General features: G+C 43.1%; 1 protein-coding gene across 6 annotated transcripts in view; it reads right to left on the reverse strand.

Annotated features, from left to right (window-relative positions):
* The window catches only part of LOC129823960 (pre-B-cell leukemia transcription factor 1-like), a 44793-nt gene extending 22951 nt beyond the window's left edge, over positions 1 to 21842 (reverse strand). Inside the window, exons 1-3 of one of the 6 annotated variants that reach the window (XM_055883133.1) lie at positions 20210 to 21842; positions 16167 to 16280; positions 14174 to 14247 (exon numbers count right to left, since the gene is read on the reverse strand). In XM_055883133.1, coding sequence (XP_055739108.1) covers positions 14174 to 14247; positions 16167 to 16280; positions 20210 to 20388 — 367 coding nt within the window. In that variant the 5' untranslated portion in view covers positions 20389 to 21842. The remainder of the gene's footprint in view (positions 1 to 14173; positions 14248 to 16166; positions 16281 to 20209) is intronic. The other 5 variants (XM_055883124.1, XM_055883159.1, XM_055883149.1 and 2 more) reach the window with 5 other exon arrangements.
* Between the last annotated feature and the right edge of the window lie 690 nt (positions 21843 to 22532).

A 22532-nucleotide genomic window follows, 5' to 3' on the forward strand; every position in this document is an offset into this window, starting at 1 on the left:
ATCCAGCTGAGGCCACATTTACATGTCTTTAATTAAGAGGACTGACAGTGGCTGCCTTTACAACAAGCTCCCCACTGAACAGGAGAGAGGGAGAAGAGAGACAAGCTGAGGGGTATTGGCTAAGAGCACTGGAACACAGGCATGGTTCCTCACGTAGTATAGATCTGACCTCATACACTTGCATCTATGAATTTGAAAGTAGGTAGGCCAACATTTCTCCAGCGGTATCCCTCAGCTTTATAGCAAACCAAGTGGCGTGGCTGCCTCTTGTTTCACATTGAGAGGGCCTTTGAAGCATGAAACACACCGAGAATCTCACTGCACTTCAAAGTGCTATGGGATGGTAGCTAGCTAAGTGCACAGACGCAATGCACATAAAACAATACTTCCTCCAAAGTAGCTAACCACTAGCTAGTATTGACATAATTAAATCACAATGGAATAGCTAGTTTTCATGTAACAGCTGCCTGTGTTAGCTGCCGAGTTAGTGCAGTGTCCTTAGCTAGCTAGCTATGTTGTGCTAGCTATCGAATATGCTAACGTTAGCTAGCTAGCTAGCTATCGAATATGCTAACGTTAGCTAGCTAGCTAAACATTTGGCTATGGGCTGGCACTGACAGTATGGTATTATGGAGAGTGAATTAAACGATTTCTTCATCATCTTGCTAGGTAGTTATCTAGCTGTGGCTAGTTTCAACAAGGGCTTTCTACACAACAGCAACATTAGCGCAGATAGCTTGGAATCTATACCATAAGCAATACGCACGGATACGTATTGCTAAACAACGCTTCTGCCACCTTCTAGTTTGGAGTATTTTAACAAAGCTGAGTGGCTGACGACTTCCAAGGTCTTTGCTGTGTGAACACAAAAGAGAGTGACTGTCGACACTGTTCAGAGGTGCAAAGTACTGTCGGAAGGCAAACCTTTGACAATCCTACTGGTATTTTTACATCACAAAATCAAATAATTTCTGGGTAACAATCACAACAGCATCGAGACGAGAGCCTTTAATTCGTGGAGGAAGAAAACAACAAGGGAGTTTGGTAACCACACCACAGGCCAGTCAGCCCACCTACCATTAGGCACAACCAAGCCTGGGGTTGATCTTCCCTCCCCGGTCGGAGGGCTTGTATTGGGGGCCGGGGAGGGGGGCGTGGATTGGGTGTCTGTCAGGTCCAGGGGTCTGTGTGATATTAGCCGTCTGCCAATCTGGCGTGCGGGAATGGACACAGTAATTACTACTGCTCTTAATGCCTCATCAATCTCTATCGCTCCTTCTCCCTTCCCTCTCCCCACCCCTCTCGCTCTTTTTCATTCTCTTCATTCCGTGAAGGAACAAACAGATTGAGTGACAGTGACAAACGGAATGAAATCATCTGGGGTGTGTGAGTGACAATATACCAGCTTGAATGTAAATGCTTCGATGCAATAAACAAAATAAAAATGTCCTTAGTCAGTAGAGTATGAGTCAGTCAAGGAGCTGTGTATACAAGTATCTGACTGGGTTATCCTCATTTGTCTATGTAGTTAGTAGCATTGTCACAATACCAGAATGATGACCTCGATACCAGGTTTAGTATCACGAGTCTCAATGCCGAAAGGATACGCAATACCAAAAGTATACCACGGCAAAAATAATGTGTATTAGCTTAAGTCACAGATTAACCACAGGGCTTTATTTTTGAAAACGTTGAACAATATGTTGATGGAAACTGCTCAGCCTCCGACCGCAAGGCACTAGAGGGTAGCGCGTACGGTGCAGTTCATCACCGGGGCCAAGCTTCCTGCCATCCAGGACCTCCATACCAGGCGGTGTCAGAGGAAGGACCTAAAAATTGTCAAAGACTCCAGCCATCCTAGTTCATATACTTTTCGCTCTGCTACCGCACAGCAAGCAGTACCGGAGCGCCAAGTCTAGGTCCAAGAGGCTTCTAAACAGCTTCTACTCCCAAGCCATAAGACTCCTGAACACCTAATCAAATGGCTACCCAGACTATTTGCATTGCCCCCACCCCCCTTTATACACAGCTCCTACTCTGTTATCATCTATGTACAGTCACTTTAATAACTACCTACATGTACATATTACCTCGACTAACCAGTGCTCCCGCATATTGACTCTGTATCGGTACCCCATATATAGCCTCCCTATTGTTATTTTACTACTGGTCTTTAATTATGTTGCTTTTATTGGGTATTCTTCTTAAAACTGCATTGTTGGTTAAGGGCTCGTAAGTAAGCATTTCACTGTAATGTAGGCGCATGTGACAAATAAAATGTGATTTGATAACTTAAATACAACAAATAAAAGATATTCTATTTTACATTTCAAAAATAAAACACCATATTAAATAACAGAATAATGTATTTAAATGTTCCTTCTGCAGAACCATGAGACTCAGAGCATACAACATAATTGTACAATTGCATCTAAACTGTTCTAAAATGTTAATTTGACACATCAGGGTTAATTTGCTCATCTAAGGCCATAATATTAGGTAAAATGACATGATTCATTACAGCTAAATAATTGTATGTATTCAATTAATAGTTTAGTTCCAAAACATATAAAAACACTGACGCTCATTTCTTAAGCTTCTATATTGCAATAGTCCACACACACACACACACACACACACACACACACACCATAGAAATACAATGGATTTTACACAGCATACTACGATTTCCAGAGTGCATGTCAACTGCCAGGGCTGCTGGCTGGCTAGTGGCTACTGCTAGCAAGCCCAGACAAACGCAAAGTAGTCTTAATATATTGATGTTATGAGTGCATTTCACATTACTTTTGGGTTGTAATCATATTACAATGCTCACATGAATGTCATGCTGAATATGTATGTTCATGTCACCAACTAGGTTTCCATCCAATTGGCAACAGATGTGAGAATATTCTCAAAGCAACTTAAAGAAAATATGCACATTTTCTTACCAGCGGTGATTCCACCAAACAGACTTGTTGTGGATAAAAATCAGTGCTTGATGACCGTGCACACAAAATGTACTTTCTCTTGAGTTTTCATTCACCAAAAAAAAAAAAAAAACTCTCAATGTGTTTCCATTGCATTTCCAACTCTACCGATAGCTTTTTTACAAAAACTGTTGCGTTAAATAGCCTACTACGGTCTTGGCACGTGCTTTCTAGCCAACAGCTTGTAGATAGTGCGGGTAGGCTAGTCTACATGAGATTATTATGGATAAGAGAATGTTTTTATTTGTCAAACATTATGTCACCAGAATAAGAGCCTGGATATTTATTGGAAAGACGCCGTGCACTTTCACCACCCTGTGAAACCACCCTGTGAAACCACCCTGTGAAACCACCCTGTGAAGTTCATCATTTATTTAATCTATAGCCTTATAAACTGCATGTTTTCCCAAGTCATAGTGGGAGGATCACACACACCATGTCACGTGATTCCAAGTGCATTTTGATATGGTTATTAGATAAATATTGGTGCATGAAGGTGTTTTCACCACCCTCTCGCAGAATTACTTGTACAGACAAAGAGCCCACCATGCCGACATTTATAAAATTGTACCGAAACTTCCTGTTTCCATCACAGCTGTTGTGGTTTATTACTAACGTGGTTAGTCACTCAAACATTATTAAAAATGTTGCTGCTAGTAGAATAACATTACAATGCAAATGTCATATGTAATAGTTAGTTGTTTTGCCTCAACCTCCCTTGCCCTGTACTGCTTTGTAACAGCTTTCACATAGCTGTTTTGATGGGCTAGCTCTCATCTGCTATGTAAGCAATGTATTCCCATAGCTCGCGTCTGGAGCCAGTTTTGTCAACAAGTTGCGGGCGTGGAGGTATGAAGTTTTCGTTATAAAGAAGTTATGCGATCTTCATTTTCTCTCTCCTCTCGCTTGCTTCTCAAAAGTGGCTTGCGCTGTGTCAGCCGCATGCATGCACAAATGCAAGTACACTGGCTAGCTTACTACAGCCTCCTTGAGAAGATTCAGACAAAGTACACAGACTCCATCCTCTCATTCCGTATATGACGTGAGACACATTTGACAGAAGTACCAAAAGTAACAAATTCTAGTACCAAACCGTTTTTCATGTTCTAAACTCAACAAAAAAAGAAACGTCCTCTCACTGACAACTGTGTTAATTTTCAGCAAACTTGACGTGTGTAAATATTTGTATGAACATAATATTCAACAACTGAGACAAACTGAACAAGTTCCACAGACATGTGACGAACAGAAATGGAATAATGTGTCCCTGAACAAGGGGGGGGGGGGGGGGGGGGGGGTCAAAATCAAGTCAGCTGCTTTAAGTAATGCAGTGCATCTCCTCCTCATGGACTGCACCAGATTTGCCTATTCTTGCTGTGAGATCTTACCCCACCCCTCCACCAAGGCACCTGCAAGTTCCCAGACATTTCTGGGGGGAATGGCCCTAGCCCTCACCTTCCGATCCAACAGGTTCCAGACATGCTCAATGGGATTGAGATCCGGGCTTTTCGCTGGCCATGACAGAACACTGACATTCCTGTCTTGCAGGAAATCACACACAGAACGAGCAGTATGGCTGGTGGCATTGTCATACTGGAGGGTCATGCAAAGATGAGCCTGCAGGAAGGGTACTACATGAGGGAGGAGGATGTCTTCCCTGTAACGCACAGCGTTGAGATTTCCTGCAATGACAGCAAGCTCAGTCCGATGATGCTGTGACACACCACCACAGACCATGATGGACCATCCACCTCCAAATCGATCCCGCTCCAGAGTACAGTCCTCGGTGTAACGCTCATTCCTTTGACGATAAAACGAATCCAACCATCACCCTGGTGAGACAAAACAGCGAAGAGCACTTTGTCAGTCCTGTCTGGTCCAGCGACGGTGGGTTTGTGCCCATAGGCAACGAGGTTGCCGGCGATGTAAGGCAAGTCCTCACCAGACAACAGGTCAGCAAGCCCTCAGTCCAGCCTCTCTCAGCCTATTGCTGACAGTCTGAGCACTGATGGAGGGATTGTGCATTCCTGGTGTAACTCGGGCAGTTGTTGCCATCCTGTACCTGTCCCGCAGGTGTAATGTTTGGATGTACCGATCCTGTGCAGGTGTTTTTACACATGGTCTGCCACTGCGAGGACGATCAGCTGTCCATCCTGTCTCCCTGTAGCGATGTCTTAGGCGTCTCACAGTACGGACATTGCAATTTATTGCCCTGGCCACATCTGCAGTCCTCATGCCTCCTTGCAGCATGCCTAAGGCACAATCACGCAGATGAGCAGGGACCATGGTCATCTTTTTTTTTGTGTTTTTCAGAGTCAGTAGAAAGGCCTCTTTAGTGTCCTAAGTTTCCATAACTGTGACCTTAATTGTCTTCCATCTGTAAGCTGTTAGTGTCTTAACGACTGTTCCACAGGTGCATGTTCATTACTTGTTTGTGGTTCATTGAACAAGCACGGGAAACAGTGTTTAAACCCTTTACAATGAAGATCTGTGAAGTTATTTAGATTTTTACGAATTATCTTTGAAAGACAGGGTCCTGAAAAAGGGCTGTTTCTTTTTTTGCTGAGTTTAGTATCGAAAAAGTACAGTTTCAGTATACTGTGCAACACTAGTAGTTACCCTTTACAACTGAACCGAGGCTATCATTTATAAACCAAGTTGAGAATAATGTTGTTCTACATTCAGTCAACCAGCTTCATCCCAGTTGTCCTAACGCATTGTAAATGGTATGCGTTTCTCTTTTGTCCTAAGTGGTATACTCTACATTGCCTATAGGAATTTCCCTTTACCCAAACGTTGGGCTCGGCCTGCTCTTCAGCCAACAGATGCCGAAGGACTTAACCTCGTAAAAAAATGCATTAAAAGTCTGAGGTTTCTCCAACAACTCGTTAAGTTTTACAGCTAGGTTCAAATGAAGCTCTTTGAAAAATAATAATAATTAAAAAGGGCTTAATTAGCCATGTGATTCACTGGACGGCAGGGCTGATGACTAGTCGGTACTACAGCAGAGCCAGGACCAATGCTATGTGTGTGTCTGAAATTGTACCCTATTTAAACCAAGTGCACTATTTTTGACCAGGGCAGGTCAAAAGGGTGCATTTGAGACACAGCCCTAAACAAGCGTTTCTCAACCCTTTCTGTACTTGACATGGCAAGATAGGTGTTTTGCTCCTTGGAGAACATTTTACAATAAATCTAGGCCTAACTTTTGAAAGCCGACTAGATCAGCCAGTGAACTAGCTCAAGCAGCACCGTCCCAGGTAACAGTTGCAGTCCACAGACTGGAGGTTAACAAACACTGATCTAGAACAGTCAAGGATGTCTACGGTCAGAGACATTCAATATTTAAATGGGTTGTCTTTTATGGTTCGGTTGGTAGGGCATGGCGCTTGCAACGCAAGGATTGTGGGTTCAATTCCAGGGCCACCCATACGTAACATATTTGCACACATTACTAAGTCGCTTTATATAGAATCAGCCTCAAATGGCATATATTATTGATTGTAACAATAACTAGGTTAATTTCAAGAAAGAATTACAACTTATTGCCTTTCTTTTCAATAAACAACCAATAAAAGCAAACAGCTTCATCTGGAGGCTGAAAAACAACATGTCTGTTGCTTTTAAGTGGGTTGAAGTCGATTCCAAAACCCTGGCTTGTACCTCTATTTCAATAAACAGGCCTAAAACAGACGTGCTTGAGGTTTACATGTTCCGTCATTAAAACATTCTACAACGCTGGCTCAAAACCTAACACTGGTTCAGCCAGACTGCTATGCAGGCTCATTCAGTAGAGCATGGTGCTTGCAACGCCAAGGGACGGGGGTTCGATTCCAGCTGACCCATACGTAAAAATGTATGCCTGCATGACTATGTCGCTTTGGATGAAAGCCTCTGCTAAATGGCATATTATTAACCAGGAAAAACAGTGCGGAGAGAGGATGGAGGAATGAAAGAAATGTGTACCAGTGTCATGTCGAGAGAAAACTTAGCTGCAGAAAAAGGTAGGAGAGCAGAATCCACGCAGGCAAACTAGGATTAAAAAGTAACAGCAGTAGCTTTTGGCAAAACTTTCCCCATTGCACCAGTAGCTATTTTTAATGCCAATGCCCAAGAGAGAAAGAAGGAACAGAACAGGCCGTCAACCCAGAGTGGAAGCAAAGGAATTGTCTCTTCAACTTTGATCAATTCATAATTCCTCTGTCTCTCCCTCTCCCATGGCTTTTAATTTGTTTCAGAGTGAGCCGTCAACAAAAGATAAAAAATTTAAAAAAGTTAGCTCAGATGAAGGTAATATTTAACGTGAGAGAAAGAAATAGAGGGATAGAGAGAGACAAGAGGAGCGGGGTGGAGCGCAAAAGAGAAACAGAAAAAGAACAGAAAGAGAAGCGAGAAAGAGAGCGAGAGACTGTGGTGGTGAAGGGGGAGAGGAGGGGGGTCCTGGCATTTTGAGCAGAACATTTCCTTAACAATGAAAACAATCTACCCAACTGCAGCACTCAGAGGAATTCACCTCCCCTCCCCCACTCCCTCTCTCTCTCTCCACCCCAACATTACCATATCAAAGCCCGGAGTTCAGAGCAAGTCTTCTCTTTCAAGAATGGGAGCGAGGCGAAGGGAGAGAAAGAGGGGGAGAGGACAAGACCGAAGCAGCAGGAGTAGACCAGAGCACTGAGTTTGCTTTTATCCCTGCTGTTCAGTGTGTGTGTGTGTGTGTGTGTGTGTGTGTGTGTGTGTTCATGCCTGTGTGTAAAGACTGCAGAAATCTAGTAGAGATACTAGAGGACTACTGATTGGGGCCTTCTATAGGCTGCAGCAGAGAGAGAGAGAGACCTACGCCGTCACTATATAGAAACACTAAAACAGTAAAGAAATATGCTAAGCAAAAGAAAGAACAGGAATCAGCAGAAATCAGCTTAATGTAATTTAGGCTTTGGTATACCGTATACCGGGGTATTTGGAAATAGACAGTGCTTAGACTGCTTAAAAATCCTTCTTTAAATCAGTCTCCTCTCCTTCAATCTACCCTGATTGAAGGCTGAACAGCCTGACAGTATTTTTCAATACTGTCAAAACTATCCCTTTTTTTGTAGCTACTTGAAGTAAATAACAGCAGTCAACTTGTGCTATACGTTAGGAGTTAAATTAGACTGTGTTCTTCAATTCATACATTTTTTTGTGTGAAAAATGCCGGTAGTAGTCACGTGGTGCTTGTTTACAAGCACGGCAGGCCCATCAGGCAGGACTAAGTGCGCTAGATTGACGAGGGTTCGCTAGATTGACGAGGGTGGGATTTTCTGAGCTAAAACTGACCAACACGCAACGCCAACACCACAATGTTTTTTACATTTTATTTAACCTTTATTTAAACTAGGCAAGTCAGTTAAGAACAAATTCTTATTTACAATGACGGCCTACCGGCGAGCAGTGGGTTAACGACCTTGTTCAGGGGCAGAAAGACAGATTTTTACCTTGTCGGCTCAGGGATTCGATCCAGCAACCTTTTGGTTAATGGCCCAACCACTAGAATACCTGCCACCCCGACTGCGGCCCTAAAACAATGACAATTTCTCTAAACAAGTGGCATAACGGCTCTTTAGGTGAGCGTTGATGATACACATGGGCGCAAAATATCCTCTTATTAAGGATCGCACCCATTTTAGCCTAAAATGACATACCCAAGTCTAACTGCCTGTAGCTCAGGACCTGAAGGATATGCATATTCTTGATAACATTTGAAAAGGAAACACTTTGAAGTTTGTGGAAATGGGAAATTAATGTATGAGAATAACACATTAGATCTGGTAAAAGATAACGCAAACAAAACAAAAAAAATGCATTTTCACACAAAAAATAAAAAATATTTAAAAAAAAAAAAAGAGTTCCATCATCTTTGAAATGCAAGAGAACGGCCATAACGTAATATTGCAGTTTAGGAGCAATTTAGGTCAAGCGTCCCGGTATAGAGACACAGATCCCATAGAGGATATTTTGCTTGTCCATTCCCAGCGCAGCGGTCTAAGGCACTGCGTTGGTGCTAGAGGCGTCACTACAGACCCGGGTTCGATCCCAGGCTGTATCACCACCGGCCATGATCAGGAGTCCCATATGGCAGCGCACAATTGTCCCAGCGTCGTCCGGGTTAGGGGAGGGTTTGGCCGTCATTGTAAATAGTAATTCGTTTTTAACTGACTGGCCTAGTTAAATAAAAAATGTAAGTCCTCTGATGATTTGTTGATACATTAAAAAAAATATTGACTCAATTTGGCATGAGGGTCTGCTATACAAATTGACGGAAAGCGGTGTTTGCAGGGAAACATACGTCATTATAAAATCCATGTACACAAGTGTGCAGAGCCCCAGGACACATTGGAAAGAATCACCAACACAAAAGGCCCTATACAGAGAATACACAGTAGCAGAATACCTGACCACTAACTGGCCCAAAATGAAGGAAAGCTTTGACTATGTACAGACTCAGTGAGCATGCATCTGCTATCGAGAGGCGTCTATAGGTCGACCTCTCAAGAGAAGACAGCCTATGTGCCCTCTGCCACAAAATGAGGTGGAAGCCCAACTGCACTTCCTAACCGCCTGCCAAATGTATGACCAGAGACACATATTTCCCTCGGATTAAACAGAAATAATTTGAGAAACCAATTCCAAATCTTGATAAACTCCCATACACACACACACACACATATGTATATACATACATACACATACATATGGTGAAATACCATTGTGTACAACCACAGCAGCAAGATGTGTGACCTGTTGCCACAAGAAAAGGGCAACCAGTGGAGAACAAACACCATTGTAAATACAACTTACATTAAACCGGTTTGATTTTCTCTTTCCTACTTCAACTATTTGCACATTGTAACATTTGAAATGTCTATTATTTTAACTTGTTTTGAGTGTGGACTGTTCATTTCTGATTGTTAATTTCCCTTGTTTATTGTATATTTAACTTGCCATGGCAATGTATAAATATTTCCCATGCCAATAAAGCCCTTTGAATTGAATTAGTAAGAGATGGAGAGAGAGAGAGAGAGATACAGAGAGCAGGAGGAAGGGATGCTTTCTATTGACATTCCAGAGGCACATCATGGAGCCTGCAGGGGGTCTTGTGGAGATGCAGGGAACAGGGAAATGGCAGAGCAGGTAGGCCTATAAGCAGCTGGTAGGAAGAGGGGCACTAAATACAGAATAGCCAGCAGCCTGGAGCAGTGGTGAATATGATAGACAATAGCATTGGCCTACATACAACCACAGGTATTGTAACACTTTAACAAGCTGCTTTGCATGGATGTCATAAGGTGAATGCACCAATTTGTAAGTCGCTCTGGATAAGAGCGTCTGCTAAATGACTTAAATGTAAATGTAAATGGATACAAATAAACTGAACAAAAATATAAACGCAACATGTAAAGTGTTGCTCCCATGTTTCATGAGCTGAAATAAAAGATTTTCAAATATGCACAAAAAGCAAATCTCTCTCCAATTTGGGGCACATATTTCTTTACATCCTTGCTAGTGAGCATTTCTCCTTTGCGAAGATAATCCATCCACCTGACAGGTGTGGCATATCAAGAAGCTGATTAAACAGCATGATTACACAGCTGCACCCTGTGCTGGGGACAATAAAAGGCCACCTAAAATCGTGCAGTTTTGTCACAACGCCACAGACGTCTCAAGTTGAGGGAGCGTGCAATTGTCATGCTGACTGCAGGTATGTCCACCAGAGCTGTTGCCAGAGAATTTAATGTTCCTTTTTCTACCAAAACCCGCCTCCAACGTTGTTTTAGGGAATTTGGCATTACGTCCAAATGGCCTCAACTGCAGACCACGTGTAACCATGCCAGCCAACGACCTTCACATCCGGCTGATGAAACTGTGGGTTTGCACAACCGAATAATTTCTGTCAAAAATCGTCTCAGGGAAGCTCATTTGCGTGTGCGTCGTCCCCACCAGGGTCTTGACCTGACTGCGTCGTAACCGACTTCAGTGTGCAAATGCTCACCTTCGTAGGGCCACTGGCACGCTAGAGAAGTGTGCTCTTCAGGGATGAATCCCGGTTGCAACTGTACCAGGCAGGTCGCAGACAGTGTGATTGGCGTAGTGTGAGTGAGCGGTTGGCTGATGTCAACATTGTGAACACAGTGCCCCATGGTGGCGGTGGGGTTATGGTATACAGGCATAAGATACGGACCACGAACACAATTGCATTTTATTGATGGCAATTTGAATGCACAGAGATACATTGACGAGATCCTGAGGCCCACTGTCATGCCATTCATCACCTCATGTTTCAGCATGATAATGCACAGCCCCATGTCGCAAAGATCTGTACACAATTCCTGGAAGCTGAAAATGTCCTAGTTCTTCCATTGCCTTCATACTCACCAGCCATGTCACCCATTGAGCATGTTTGGGATGCTCTGGATCAATGTGTACGACAGCGTGTTCCAGGTCCCGCAAATATCCAGGAACTTCGTGCATTGAAGAGGAGTGGGACAACATTCCACAGGCCACAATCAACAGCATGATCAACTCTATGCGAGTAAATGTGTCACGCTGCATGAGGCAAATGATCACACCAGATACTGACTGGTTTTCTGATCCACACCACTACCCGTTTTTTTTAAAGGTATCTGTGACCAACCAATGCATATCTGCATTCCCAGGCATGGGAAATCCATAGATTAGAGCCTAATGAATTTATTTAAATACCCTGTTTTCCTTATATGAACAGTAAAATCTTTGAAATTGTTGTATTTATATATTTTGTTCAGTGTATTTCATGTAATAACCACAGCAAAGCTAAAGGTGACATCCAAATCAAAGTGATATAACCTATAACTCCCACCGCCTCCATTCCATCCACACATTTTCAGGCCTCTCTCCACTAGAAGGCTTAAAGTGAAAAATCGAAGTGAATGGCATTAGGGTAAATAAGGCCACTAGTTGCCTGGGCAACAGGCTATCCCCCACCCATTCAAGCCTACCCTTTACTCTGGTCCTATCAGGCAAGAGCAATAATGCACTACTGACAGACCACCACAACAGGCGGCAGTGCAGCAGCACTTTCAAACTGTATTGCAAAAGGAGAGGGAAGACAGGGGAGAGAGACAAAGGGGAGAGGGGAGGAGGGAGTGAGGAGAGAGCAGAGGAGGATGGGGATGTAATTTAAGGCAGGGAGAGGAGAACCCATGAAAAGGAGAGTTAAGAGTGGAGAGAAAGGAGGAGGGCAGGTAGCTGTGAAGCCCAGCCCATCTCCTCCCACGCGAGCCACCACAACCATCAATCTGCCATCCATCCATCCACTCCTGAGCTGGCCTCCTCCTTTGAACCATACCAGAGAGATAGCTGCCCGCTAGCTAGCTGACTGGAATAGCTAATAAGATAGGAAAAGAGAACTTTTCAATGAGAGCCATGGCTGGTCTGGAAAAGCTACACTACATGACCAATAGTATGTGGACACCTGCTCGGTGAACATCTCATTTCAAAATCCTGGGCATTAATATGGAGTTGGTCCCCCGTTTGCTGCTATAACAGCCTGCACTCTTCTGGGATGGCTTTCTACTAGATGTTGGAACATTGCAGCGGGGAATTGCTTCCATTCAGCCACAAGAGCATTAGTGAGGTCGGGCACTGCTGTTGGGCGATTAGGCCTGGCTCGCAGTCAGCGTTCCAATTCATCCCAAAGGTTTGATGGGGTTGAGATCAGGGCTCTGTGCAGGCCAGTCAGGTTCTTCCACACCTATCAACAAACCATTTCTATATGGACCTCGCTTTGTGCGCAGGGGCATTGTCATGCTGAAACAGGAAAGAGCCTTCCCCAAACTGTTGCCACAAAGTTGGAAGCACAGAATCGTCTAGAATGTCATTGTATGCTGTAGCGTTAAGATTTCCCTTCACTGGAACTAAGGGGACTAGCCCGAACCATGAAAAAAAAAAAAAAAAAAAACAGCCCTAGACCATTATTTCTCCTCCAAACTTTACAGTTGGCAATATGCACTGGGGCAGGTAGCGTTCTTCTGGCATCTGCCGAACCCAGATTTCTCTGTCAGACTGCCAGATTGTGAAACGTGATTCATCCCTCCAGAGAACGTGTTTCCACTACTCCAGAGACCAATGGCAGTGAGCTTTACACCACTCTGGTCAACGCTTGGCATTGTGCACGGTGATCTTAGGCTTGTGTGCGTGGCTGATCGGCCATGAAAATCCATGAAGCTCCCGACGAACAGTTCTTGAGCTGACATTGCTTCCAGAGGAAGTTTGGATCTCGCTAATAAGTGTTGCAACCGAAGACAAATTATTTTTTACGCGCTACGTGCTTCAGAACTCGGCGGCCCCGTTCTGTGAGCTTGTGTGGCTTACCACTTCGTGGCTGAGCAGTTGTTGTTCCTAGACATTTCCACTTCTCAATAACAGCACTTACAGTTAACCAGGGCAGACATTTTACGAACTGACTTGTTGGAAAAGTGCCATCCTATGACAGTGCCACATTGAAAGTCACTAAGCTCTTCAGTAAGGCAATTCTACTGCCAGTGTTTGTCTATGGAGATTGCACGGCTGTGTGCTCAATTTTATACACCCATCAGCAATGGGCGTGCCTCAAATAGCCGAATCCCCTCATTTGAAGGGGTGTCCACATACACTATATATACAAAAGTATGGTCACAGATCCTTTCCCTGCCCTTTAAACCACTGAAATTGCTCCCAGACAAGGAAAGTGTACTCCACATTGATGACATTTGCGCGATCGGTTCCAGCAGGTTAAGATCACCTCAGCATAACAAAAACAACCATCTAATTTCCTTTCGAACATCAGCTACCAAATCAACCAATGAGATCAAGACACAGTGTTATCTGAGGTATCAATAGGTAATGAACCAGGTGCCAAGGGAGCCATTAACGAACCAATAGAGGCACCCATAGGGCCTATGTCTGAAACAAACAACATGGAAATACAGCTCATGCTTACGCCAATCCAATGCTTTGAAACGTGTGGGGTGGGGGGGTTAAGATACCATTTTATTGTCTGTTTTCACAGAAATGTGTGGTTACGTTATAAAACAATTCCTATTGAGTGCACATTTCAGTAGAAATGGTAGCGAACTGGGATTCAGGCAGACTAGGATGAGAGTTGAGAATAAAAAGAAGAGGAGACTCACCCGTCTTCTCTTTGATCTCACACAGAACGCTGAAGAGGGCGGGCTTCATTCTGTGACAGTTCAGGGCATGTTTCCTGCCGGCAAAAAAGGAGAGAGCGAGGGGGAGAAGAAAGAGAGAGCGGGTTGGAGGTAAGATAAGGAGATGCAGGTACATATTCTAGTCATTTCATAGCATGTGCCGTTCCATGGAAAAGCGAGCTAGATTGGATTCGATGAGGTTCGTCCATCCAGCGTTGATCTAGTAGAGCAAGGTTCTGTATTAGCGGATTTCTAAAAGCTAATTTAAACAAAATACAAAAAAGGAAAACAGTTGTATTATCACAGGAATTAAAGAAAGAAATGATACCACAATGGCTAGATTTTAAAGCCAGTTTCTACATCTGGGTTACAAGCTCTGATACTAATGAATGACAAAGCAATAGGTCTAGAATACAATCACAGTTTCACATTGACTTTAATATCTTGGTCCCCCATAGCACAGTAAAGTTCCCTCTCAAGCCATGTTACTTTTGTACTCGCACAGCATTTTTTTGGTGAAAGCATACTCTGCTGAACACCCACTCAGTGACACTTGACTTTTAATTATATTATAAACTCTCAATTAGAATATTCAATTAAAACAAACTAATGGGCCATGCTCCATCACTGCTTAGTGCTCGCTCACAGGCGCACAAACTGTACAGCAGTGGTAGTCAGGGCCTTATTACTGACGGGCACGCAGGGCATGCGCCCTGGGGCCCCGACTTCCAGGGCCCCCCACCCCCCCAACAAAATTATTATTAATATTTCCGGAGGCAGGCCCCCCCCCAAAAAACAAACTTTTTTAGGGACCCAAAACTGCTCAGATAGCATATGAACGCGTCATAAGCCACGCCAAAATGTGTAGAAAAGTAGGAAATTTGCTTTAAAACTGCAAGATTCTCTCTCATCCTCATTGCAAAATGTGTAGAATCGCAGGATTACCACTAGTAGTCATTGCAAAGCATGCGAGCTGCATGCTGCTCTCAGGAACTTAAATGGCGGCTTGTGAAAATTCATTTTTTAGCAGGGGGTTCTTGCCCAGGGGCTCATAATATTTAAGAGGCCTTGACATTAAAGTCTGAAAATCCCTGTACACACACACACACATAGAAACATGACTCACATATTCCTCATTGCTCTGATCTGTGCAGCTTCAGTGAAGAGCTTAATATTGAGCCCTTCCAGAGTGTCATGTCCCTAGAGCTGTGGTCCTCATCTGAAGGGAACCTTTACGGATTTTTTTTCTCTCTCTCTCATCTACGCCTATTTATAAACCACAAAACATCTCATTTTCAAACGTATGAAATACATTGGGAGATCATGTGCTGAAATACACGACAGCTAAAACGTACATTCATGGATTTGATGGATAACAAAAATAATAATAAATAACCAAATACAGGTTAAAAATAATACTACCCAAAAGTGGAGATGGGCAAAGGTAAAAAGGCGTTCAGTTGATAAACTGTTTTGAAACGTACCCGACACAGGAATCGGAGGGAGAATGAAAACAACCATGACACAACAGATGAATATGAGTGGGCGACACCTAACCTCAACTCCACTTGTGTCCATGTAGGTGGCCTAACCTAGGCTATATCATATTGGGAAATGCATGAGTATTTATATGCTGACAATAAGTGTATATTGATGCGTCTGCCAATAACCAGGGGATCGCTCATTACGTTACTCCGAGCGAGGGCATAATTTGTCCACCTGTGTGTCGGCCTTAATTCTATTTAGCCTTTATTTACACAGGTTTGTCTCCCTGCGCTTACATTTCTGAGAGCTGCTCAGGTAAAAACATATTTTTTATTTGAAAATCACTGCTGGATTTGAGTTGTAGAGGGGCCATGGAGGGAGGTGGGAGTCGGGTGGGGTGGGGGGTATGAGCAGGAGCAGGTGTGGTGCTCGTGCTTTCATGGGGCATGCGGTCGGTCCTGTGGGTCCGGTAGACCTGTACACTACTGACCTGTGCTGGAAGTTGAGCGGCAGGCCACCCCCTGCCGTGCCCCCCCCAGCTTCCCCTCCCTCTGCGGGGTCATCTGATCCGCCCCAGTGCGCCGGCGACTCCTCTGGCCAGCATCTGGACATGGGGTAACAGGGGGGAGAGGGTGAGGGGCGGGCAGGACAGGTAGAGTGGTAGTGCACTAGTTGTCGTCGTCGTTGTCTCATCTGTTATCTCCGCTACCACACAGATAGGAAAACATTAGCCGTCCTATCACACTAGGTCAGGCCCAGTACGCAGTGCCCTAACAGAGCACTGTGTTGTCCATCTCATCGGTTCTCTCCTGCCACCCGGCCCAGACAGTAACACCCCACCCTCCAGGTCAGTATAAGGGATATGTATGTATGCAAGGCTACATTTGATGGCATGTGTGTGTGCGCAGAGATATGCCAATCAAAGCGGCCGTCACCTCATTTGGCCCTCTCGTTTCGAGTGATAGGAGAGCATTTAGTCAAAATCAAAAGCAAACATTTTTTATCAGAATTGAATAGGCCTTTATCAGACCATCCAAATCATGGACTGGACTAATCCATGATGGGCTATATCATGTCCAAGTCGAAAATCAACCGTCCACCGACTTCTTTCTCCATCTTGCTGCTGTATGGAAATAAGTAATTGACTGTCATCCCTGGCAAGTTTTCAAATGTATACTGTGTGTATATGTATTTTGTTAAACGTTCAAATAAAAATAAATCAAATCTAACCTATCTCTGCTGAGAGAAAATACTAATGGGTAATTTCACTGATCTAGAGCATCTCAAGTCTTCAGACCTGCATGTACAATTAATTAGTGTTGTCACGATACTCAGAGGTATAGTGACAACCCTACACCTAATAGGCTTTCGCTGCTGCCTAAGAGTTTCTGACTCCATCCTCAGATGAGAAGGCCGAACACATGAAAACAACAGGAAGTACTAAAGGAGCAGGGGAACTGCTAGGCAAGTGATAGAAAAAAAGGGGGGGAAAAGAATGAACTGCTCAACTCCGAACATCTGACACTATAGCACAACAGCCATCCAGAAACACACACAGAACCACATCGCATAGACCATAAAGAAAGAAAAAGAGGTCTTTAACATTGTAAACACGCTAACATTATTTTGGCCCCAATTTTTTTTCTTGAACACGTATTTCAGTTTGTTAATTACGTCTTTAAAGTTAAACCCTTAACAGTAAAGGCCATATCCTTGAGTTCATCAGAATCATCATAAGCTGCGTGTAGCGTGTAGCGTCCAGCACCCCCCCCCCCTCAATTCTCATTAATAGAAACTAGATTTTCAGACAGCTGCACTCCCGTACACATTATAGGAGAATTGATTGCACCCCGTGCAAAATGAAAAGGATGCACACCACCAGGACAGGAGGGAGTGAATTAATTAAGAGAACCAGGTGGTCAAATGTGGGGTGGAAAATCACTAGCTAATGACACATCGCACACACTGGCCACAGCCTCGTATTGGGACAGCCGCGTCTTTTGTTCACAATTCTGACGCCCCCCCCCCCCCGACTTCAGCTGACCTACGGCTCCTCGGAGCCACATGGCATATGAATATGGGTAATTTGCTTATTGTCATGCACACACACACCAAGAGTCATGATATGCAAACATATATTCTACATATATTAACAATTGAAGTGAGAGACCTAAAATATTAATGACTGCTCTGTCAAAACACAAGTGACTGATTAACTTGTCCTATACCTACACCATGCTATTATATTTCCATAACCATGTTGATGTGTCATATCAGATATGGCATTGCGAATCATTTTTACAAGCCCACACAAGTAAAGTCCCTCCAACATTTTAACTAACGACCATTTGAATTTGAAAAGCTCATCACCGACAGCGACGGCTCAATTAAAGGAGGCCTGATTATCTATGCTAATGACAATGTAGGAGATTAATCAAGTGTATTTATATGTGTCCAAACTGGCACCCTATTCCCTATATATAGCGCACTATAGAGGGAATACGGTGCCATTTGGGACGCACACATAACGGTACTTGCTATTTGGGATCTTTGGGATGTCTTTTCACCCCCCCCCATGGAAGTAGAAATGTACAATAGCGAAGGTAAGAGTTAGGGTTAGGTATGGGTTATGGGATCCCGGGTAGGACTAACACACAATTTATCTAGCAATGGTTTGATTGAGGTGGCATGCGTTCACAGTGACCTAGACTTATTTTTCCCCCACTAAATTAATGCCAATGTATATGAAAGAGAAAAACAGTGACATTTCATAATGTTCATCCACTTTGTATTAAAAATATGGTGGTCTGACACACTATCATCACTTGAAGGTAGGTTTAGTAATAGGGGACAGTACAATGTCCCGAGATTAAATACTAACCCTTTGCACCGGAGTTAAACAAGTTGAAATGTGTATTTACAAGTGCATACTGCAAATGTATTTGTATTACATTCACTAGTGTCGCATGGTATGGGCATTTGATTACAGCCAAAATCTTGTTGGGAAAAACTTTAGTTTTCATGTAGTTGTGCCCACTGTTCAAGAGATCGAGGTGAACCGACAAGGCATCATAGATCTGCATGTTACATTTTACATAACCCAGGTAATATTGTTTGCCCTGGCTTTCCAACAACCTAGGAACTAATCAGATGGTTTATTTGCATAAGTGTACATCAAAATATGAACTCAGACACAGATGCCACTATGTCTGAAAACCACAACGCAATGAGAGATGTTCTAATCTTGAGCTGTAAAACACAGGGCTATGGCTAGCCCAATAATAGACTAAAGGAGCCTAACATTAGTCCTTATAGTCCAAAGACCTTACATATTCTGTTTAGAGGCGAATTGGCTCTGCCAGCCAACACAGCCAAATACTCCATCTAAACGTGAATAGATTCTCAATTGCGGTATAGTTCTAGAAACATAAAGCCCTCTTTAATATCCAAATAATTTCACAAATGCAAAACATACACTGACTGCACACTGCTTTAACCGGTTTTAACTCAATTGCAGCAGACAGTGTGTTTCAGTAACAACAATTTTGTGAGGGGTCAGTTTTCCGTTTACACACAGGTGTTTCGAGACGCTGATATCCAATTGGCACAGGTAGTTGACTGTCTTCTGTAAAACAAGGGTTTTAACATGGAAATATGGCCATGTGGGAACCCTAAAGCCATATAAAAAGGTGTGTAGTAATTTAATCTTTTGTTTTTTGAAAATGATTTCTCGCTGATATGATACGTTCATTATGTTTTCAAACCTGTACCACAAACGATACATGTTAACGTTTAGCATAAACGGTGGGTCTCTTAACACAACTCCCCCTGCCAGAAGATACTTTTGTCACTAGGCGTTAAAGGTGGTTTGCGTCTATGAACGGGCTAAGCCAGGGGTGTCAAACTCATTTTGCCATGCGGTCGCATTCTGTTTTCAATGAAGTCCACCCGGAGAGCTGCACTGAAAATGTGTTATATTTCCTTTCCTTCCAAATATGCAAAAAAAAAATGTTTTGATTTGATGCTCCCTGACTGTTTAGCTTTCATTTTTTGCGAAGTGGACAGTCAATAAACTGTATGAATGTAGGTCCATTATCATTTCTACACAGTAAAGACTTTGTTTTAGTAATTTTAAAGTATTTTGACTTAGTTTTCCTCCACACAAAAATATAGATGACTTTACTTAAACCACCCGCAAGATTAGACCCCTCGCGGGCGGAATCCGGTCCCTGGGCCGTATGTTTGGCACCTCTGGGCTAGGCTATAGCATACAGCAATATTCTGTGCGTCTGTGTGGGGAGCCTGCTTCTTTTTTTCGTGTAACGTTAGCCCACCATTACATTATTTGTCAGATAATGGAATCTTCTGTTGTTGACAATCCACAAGTGACTGAATAAAGCAGCGTGCATCACATCAAAAAATATCCATCATTGTACTGTATGTACCAGGCAACAAGCGAGCAACAGAACACAAGACAGCATTAATAAAAACATATCTTGTCTCATCTTCGCAGCACGTTTTTTTTTTTTTTACCTGGCCTGCGCCTCGTCCAGGCTTTCGTCTGTGATGGCCATGATCTGTTGTAGAATATCCCCAATGTCTTGTTGCGGTTGACCGAGCTGTTTTCTAACCGAGTCTGGGTCGCCAACGTCGCCTTGTGATAACCCGCCGAGTCCGGCGAGACCTGCCAGCATTCGCGTCTGATCATCCATAGCTACTTTCAAAATAACCTAGGTCCTTTCCTCACAATCGAATTCACACAATTAGCCAGATAAGCTAGCTAACAATGAAACCCCCAGCGCAAATCATACGCCACTGGCTGATAGTAATTAATTAGCCAGCTAGTTACCCTAAAAAATTAAATTCCAAAGCAGTTCCACATTCATAAACGGTTTGTGCTGCTCGTCAATAACCACGGTAAACTAGCGAATAAATGCTGCTAGCTAAGCAACTGGCAAGCTAGCTGTGTAGCCCTGAGAAACATACAGGGAAAAAAGCAACGGACACATGCACTAACTAGGGAGCTGGCAGACAGCGCCTCACGCTAAAACAAGAAGAAAAGCGTTCTGTCCAGCGAATAAAATATGCATTCAAAATAATGCAAAAAAATGAAGACAAAACAAAATGTCCAAACACCTTTCTAGCTAGAGGCATACATCAATAAATCAAACTTGCGGTGGTTCAAAGGGGCTTATCAAAACAGAGTATTGTTTTCGCAGACTGGAAAAGGCAGCGCCAGGACCAGTGTGCATCGTTCACAGAACCCCAGCTCGCGCTAGCTAGTGTAGCTAATTACCAAATTAGCTCGCTAAGTAGCCAGTTAGCTAGATACTTCAAGTGCGTAAAACAAACTCGTATGGCATCGGCAAAGAAAATAACTAAATTACTATAATTTGATAACACTAGCTATGCAAATAACAGGCAAGATATGGGTTCATTTAGATAACTATGCTAAGTAGCCAGTTAGCTAGATACTTCAAGTGCGTAAAACAAACTCGTATGGCATCGGCAAAGAAAATAACTAAATTACTATAATTTGATAACACTAGCTATGCAAATAACAGGCAAGATATGGGTTCATTTAGATAACTATGCTGGCGCAAGTAAATAACGCTAACTGAATTAAAAGTGGTTAATAATGTTAACGAGAACCACAATGCCAAAGCTCAGAACATAACTAGCTAGGTTGATGTGTGATAAAATAGAATCGCAACTGATTGAATTATTCCAAACAAAATGTAGCAAGTGGGCTATGCTAGTTTAAAAGGCAACGACGCTGGCATGCTAAATAGTTAGCTAACAAAATGATAACCAGTATATTTTTACGGGTCCTCAGCTGGGACAGTCATTCTCCTCCCACGTAAAAAATCACGTTTGAGGAAAAAAATGTTTGCTGAAAGTTATGGCATTCTTTTCCACCGGACAGCCACGGAAAGTTGAATTCCATTACACTCTTGGCTGCAGTACTGTGTTTTCTCAGATCTTTTTCTTTTTGCTCGATAAAGGTTAGCGTTTTCCTTTGCTGTTTTCTCCCTGCTGCTCATGAAGCCACAGCCAACTCTGTGACCATACAATATCGCGCATTCAATTCATGATGCTACTGCGTCAGATTGTATTTGATTAGATATTTTCCTGTTTCATATAAACTAATCCAGGGCCACATGAAGAACTTCAGTCGGCTATTTTAGACTTTTGTATTGAACCAGTTTCGCTCCCTTCCCTGACATGCAGATGACCCTAATCAGTGTTAGCCCACTGAGCCAAGGCTTGCAATTAGGCATTCAGGTCACAGGCATGGTCACTTTTTATGCGAAAAGACTTCACGGAAGCACTTCTGCTACAATAGTATACTGTCAAGAGGTCTTGACCTCAGTGATACACTAAGTTTTCAGGTGGCAGATCAAGGGGTTGAGTTTGAATAAGGGGGTACTTATTGGACTTGGCTAAGTGTCAATCTGACACAATTGTAATTAGTAGTGTATGTTTTCTTTACTGTCAAGATCACCTCAACCCTGAACTGTCAGTCGATTGAATTACCACCACGCTCCACCCATTGACTGACTCATACAGTAACTGGGACCAATATTGAAGTATCTTATAATTAGTCTAAGAATTTGTTCTGTCAAATTGGAACAAATCACACCATCAAATAGGAACATCCTATCTTATGTCTTTTAGTGTGAGAAATATGTACATAACAGATTGAATACAAACATCCATTTTCTTCTACAAACGTGGACGGTTTTGCTGCAGTTTATCACTCAGATGAGAGAGCAGCTCCGCTAGATGAATTTGGAGACTGAATAGACATGGAGGAGAGAAGGCTGACTGCTGTGCTGGAATAATGGGTGTGCAC

Source organism: Salvelinus fontinalis, chromosome 2 (assembly GCF_029448725.1).
Source record: "Salvelinus fontinalis isolate EN_2023a chromosome 2, ASM2944872v1, whole genome shotgun sequence".
In the NCBI taxonomy this organism is placed as follows: Eukaryota; Metazoa; Chordata; class Actinopteri; order Salmoniformes; family Salmonidae; genus Salvelinus; species Salvelinus fontinalis.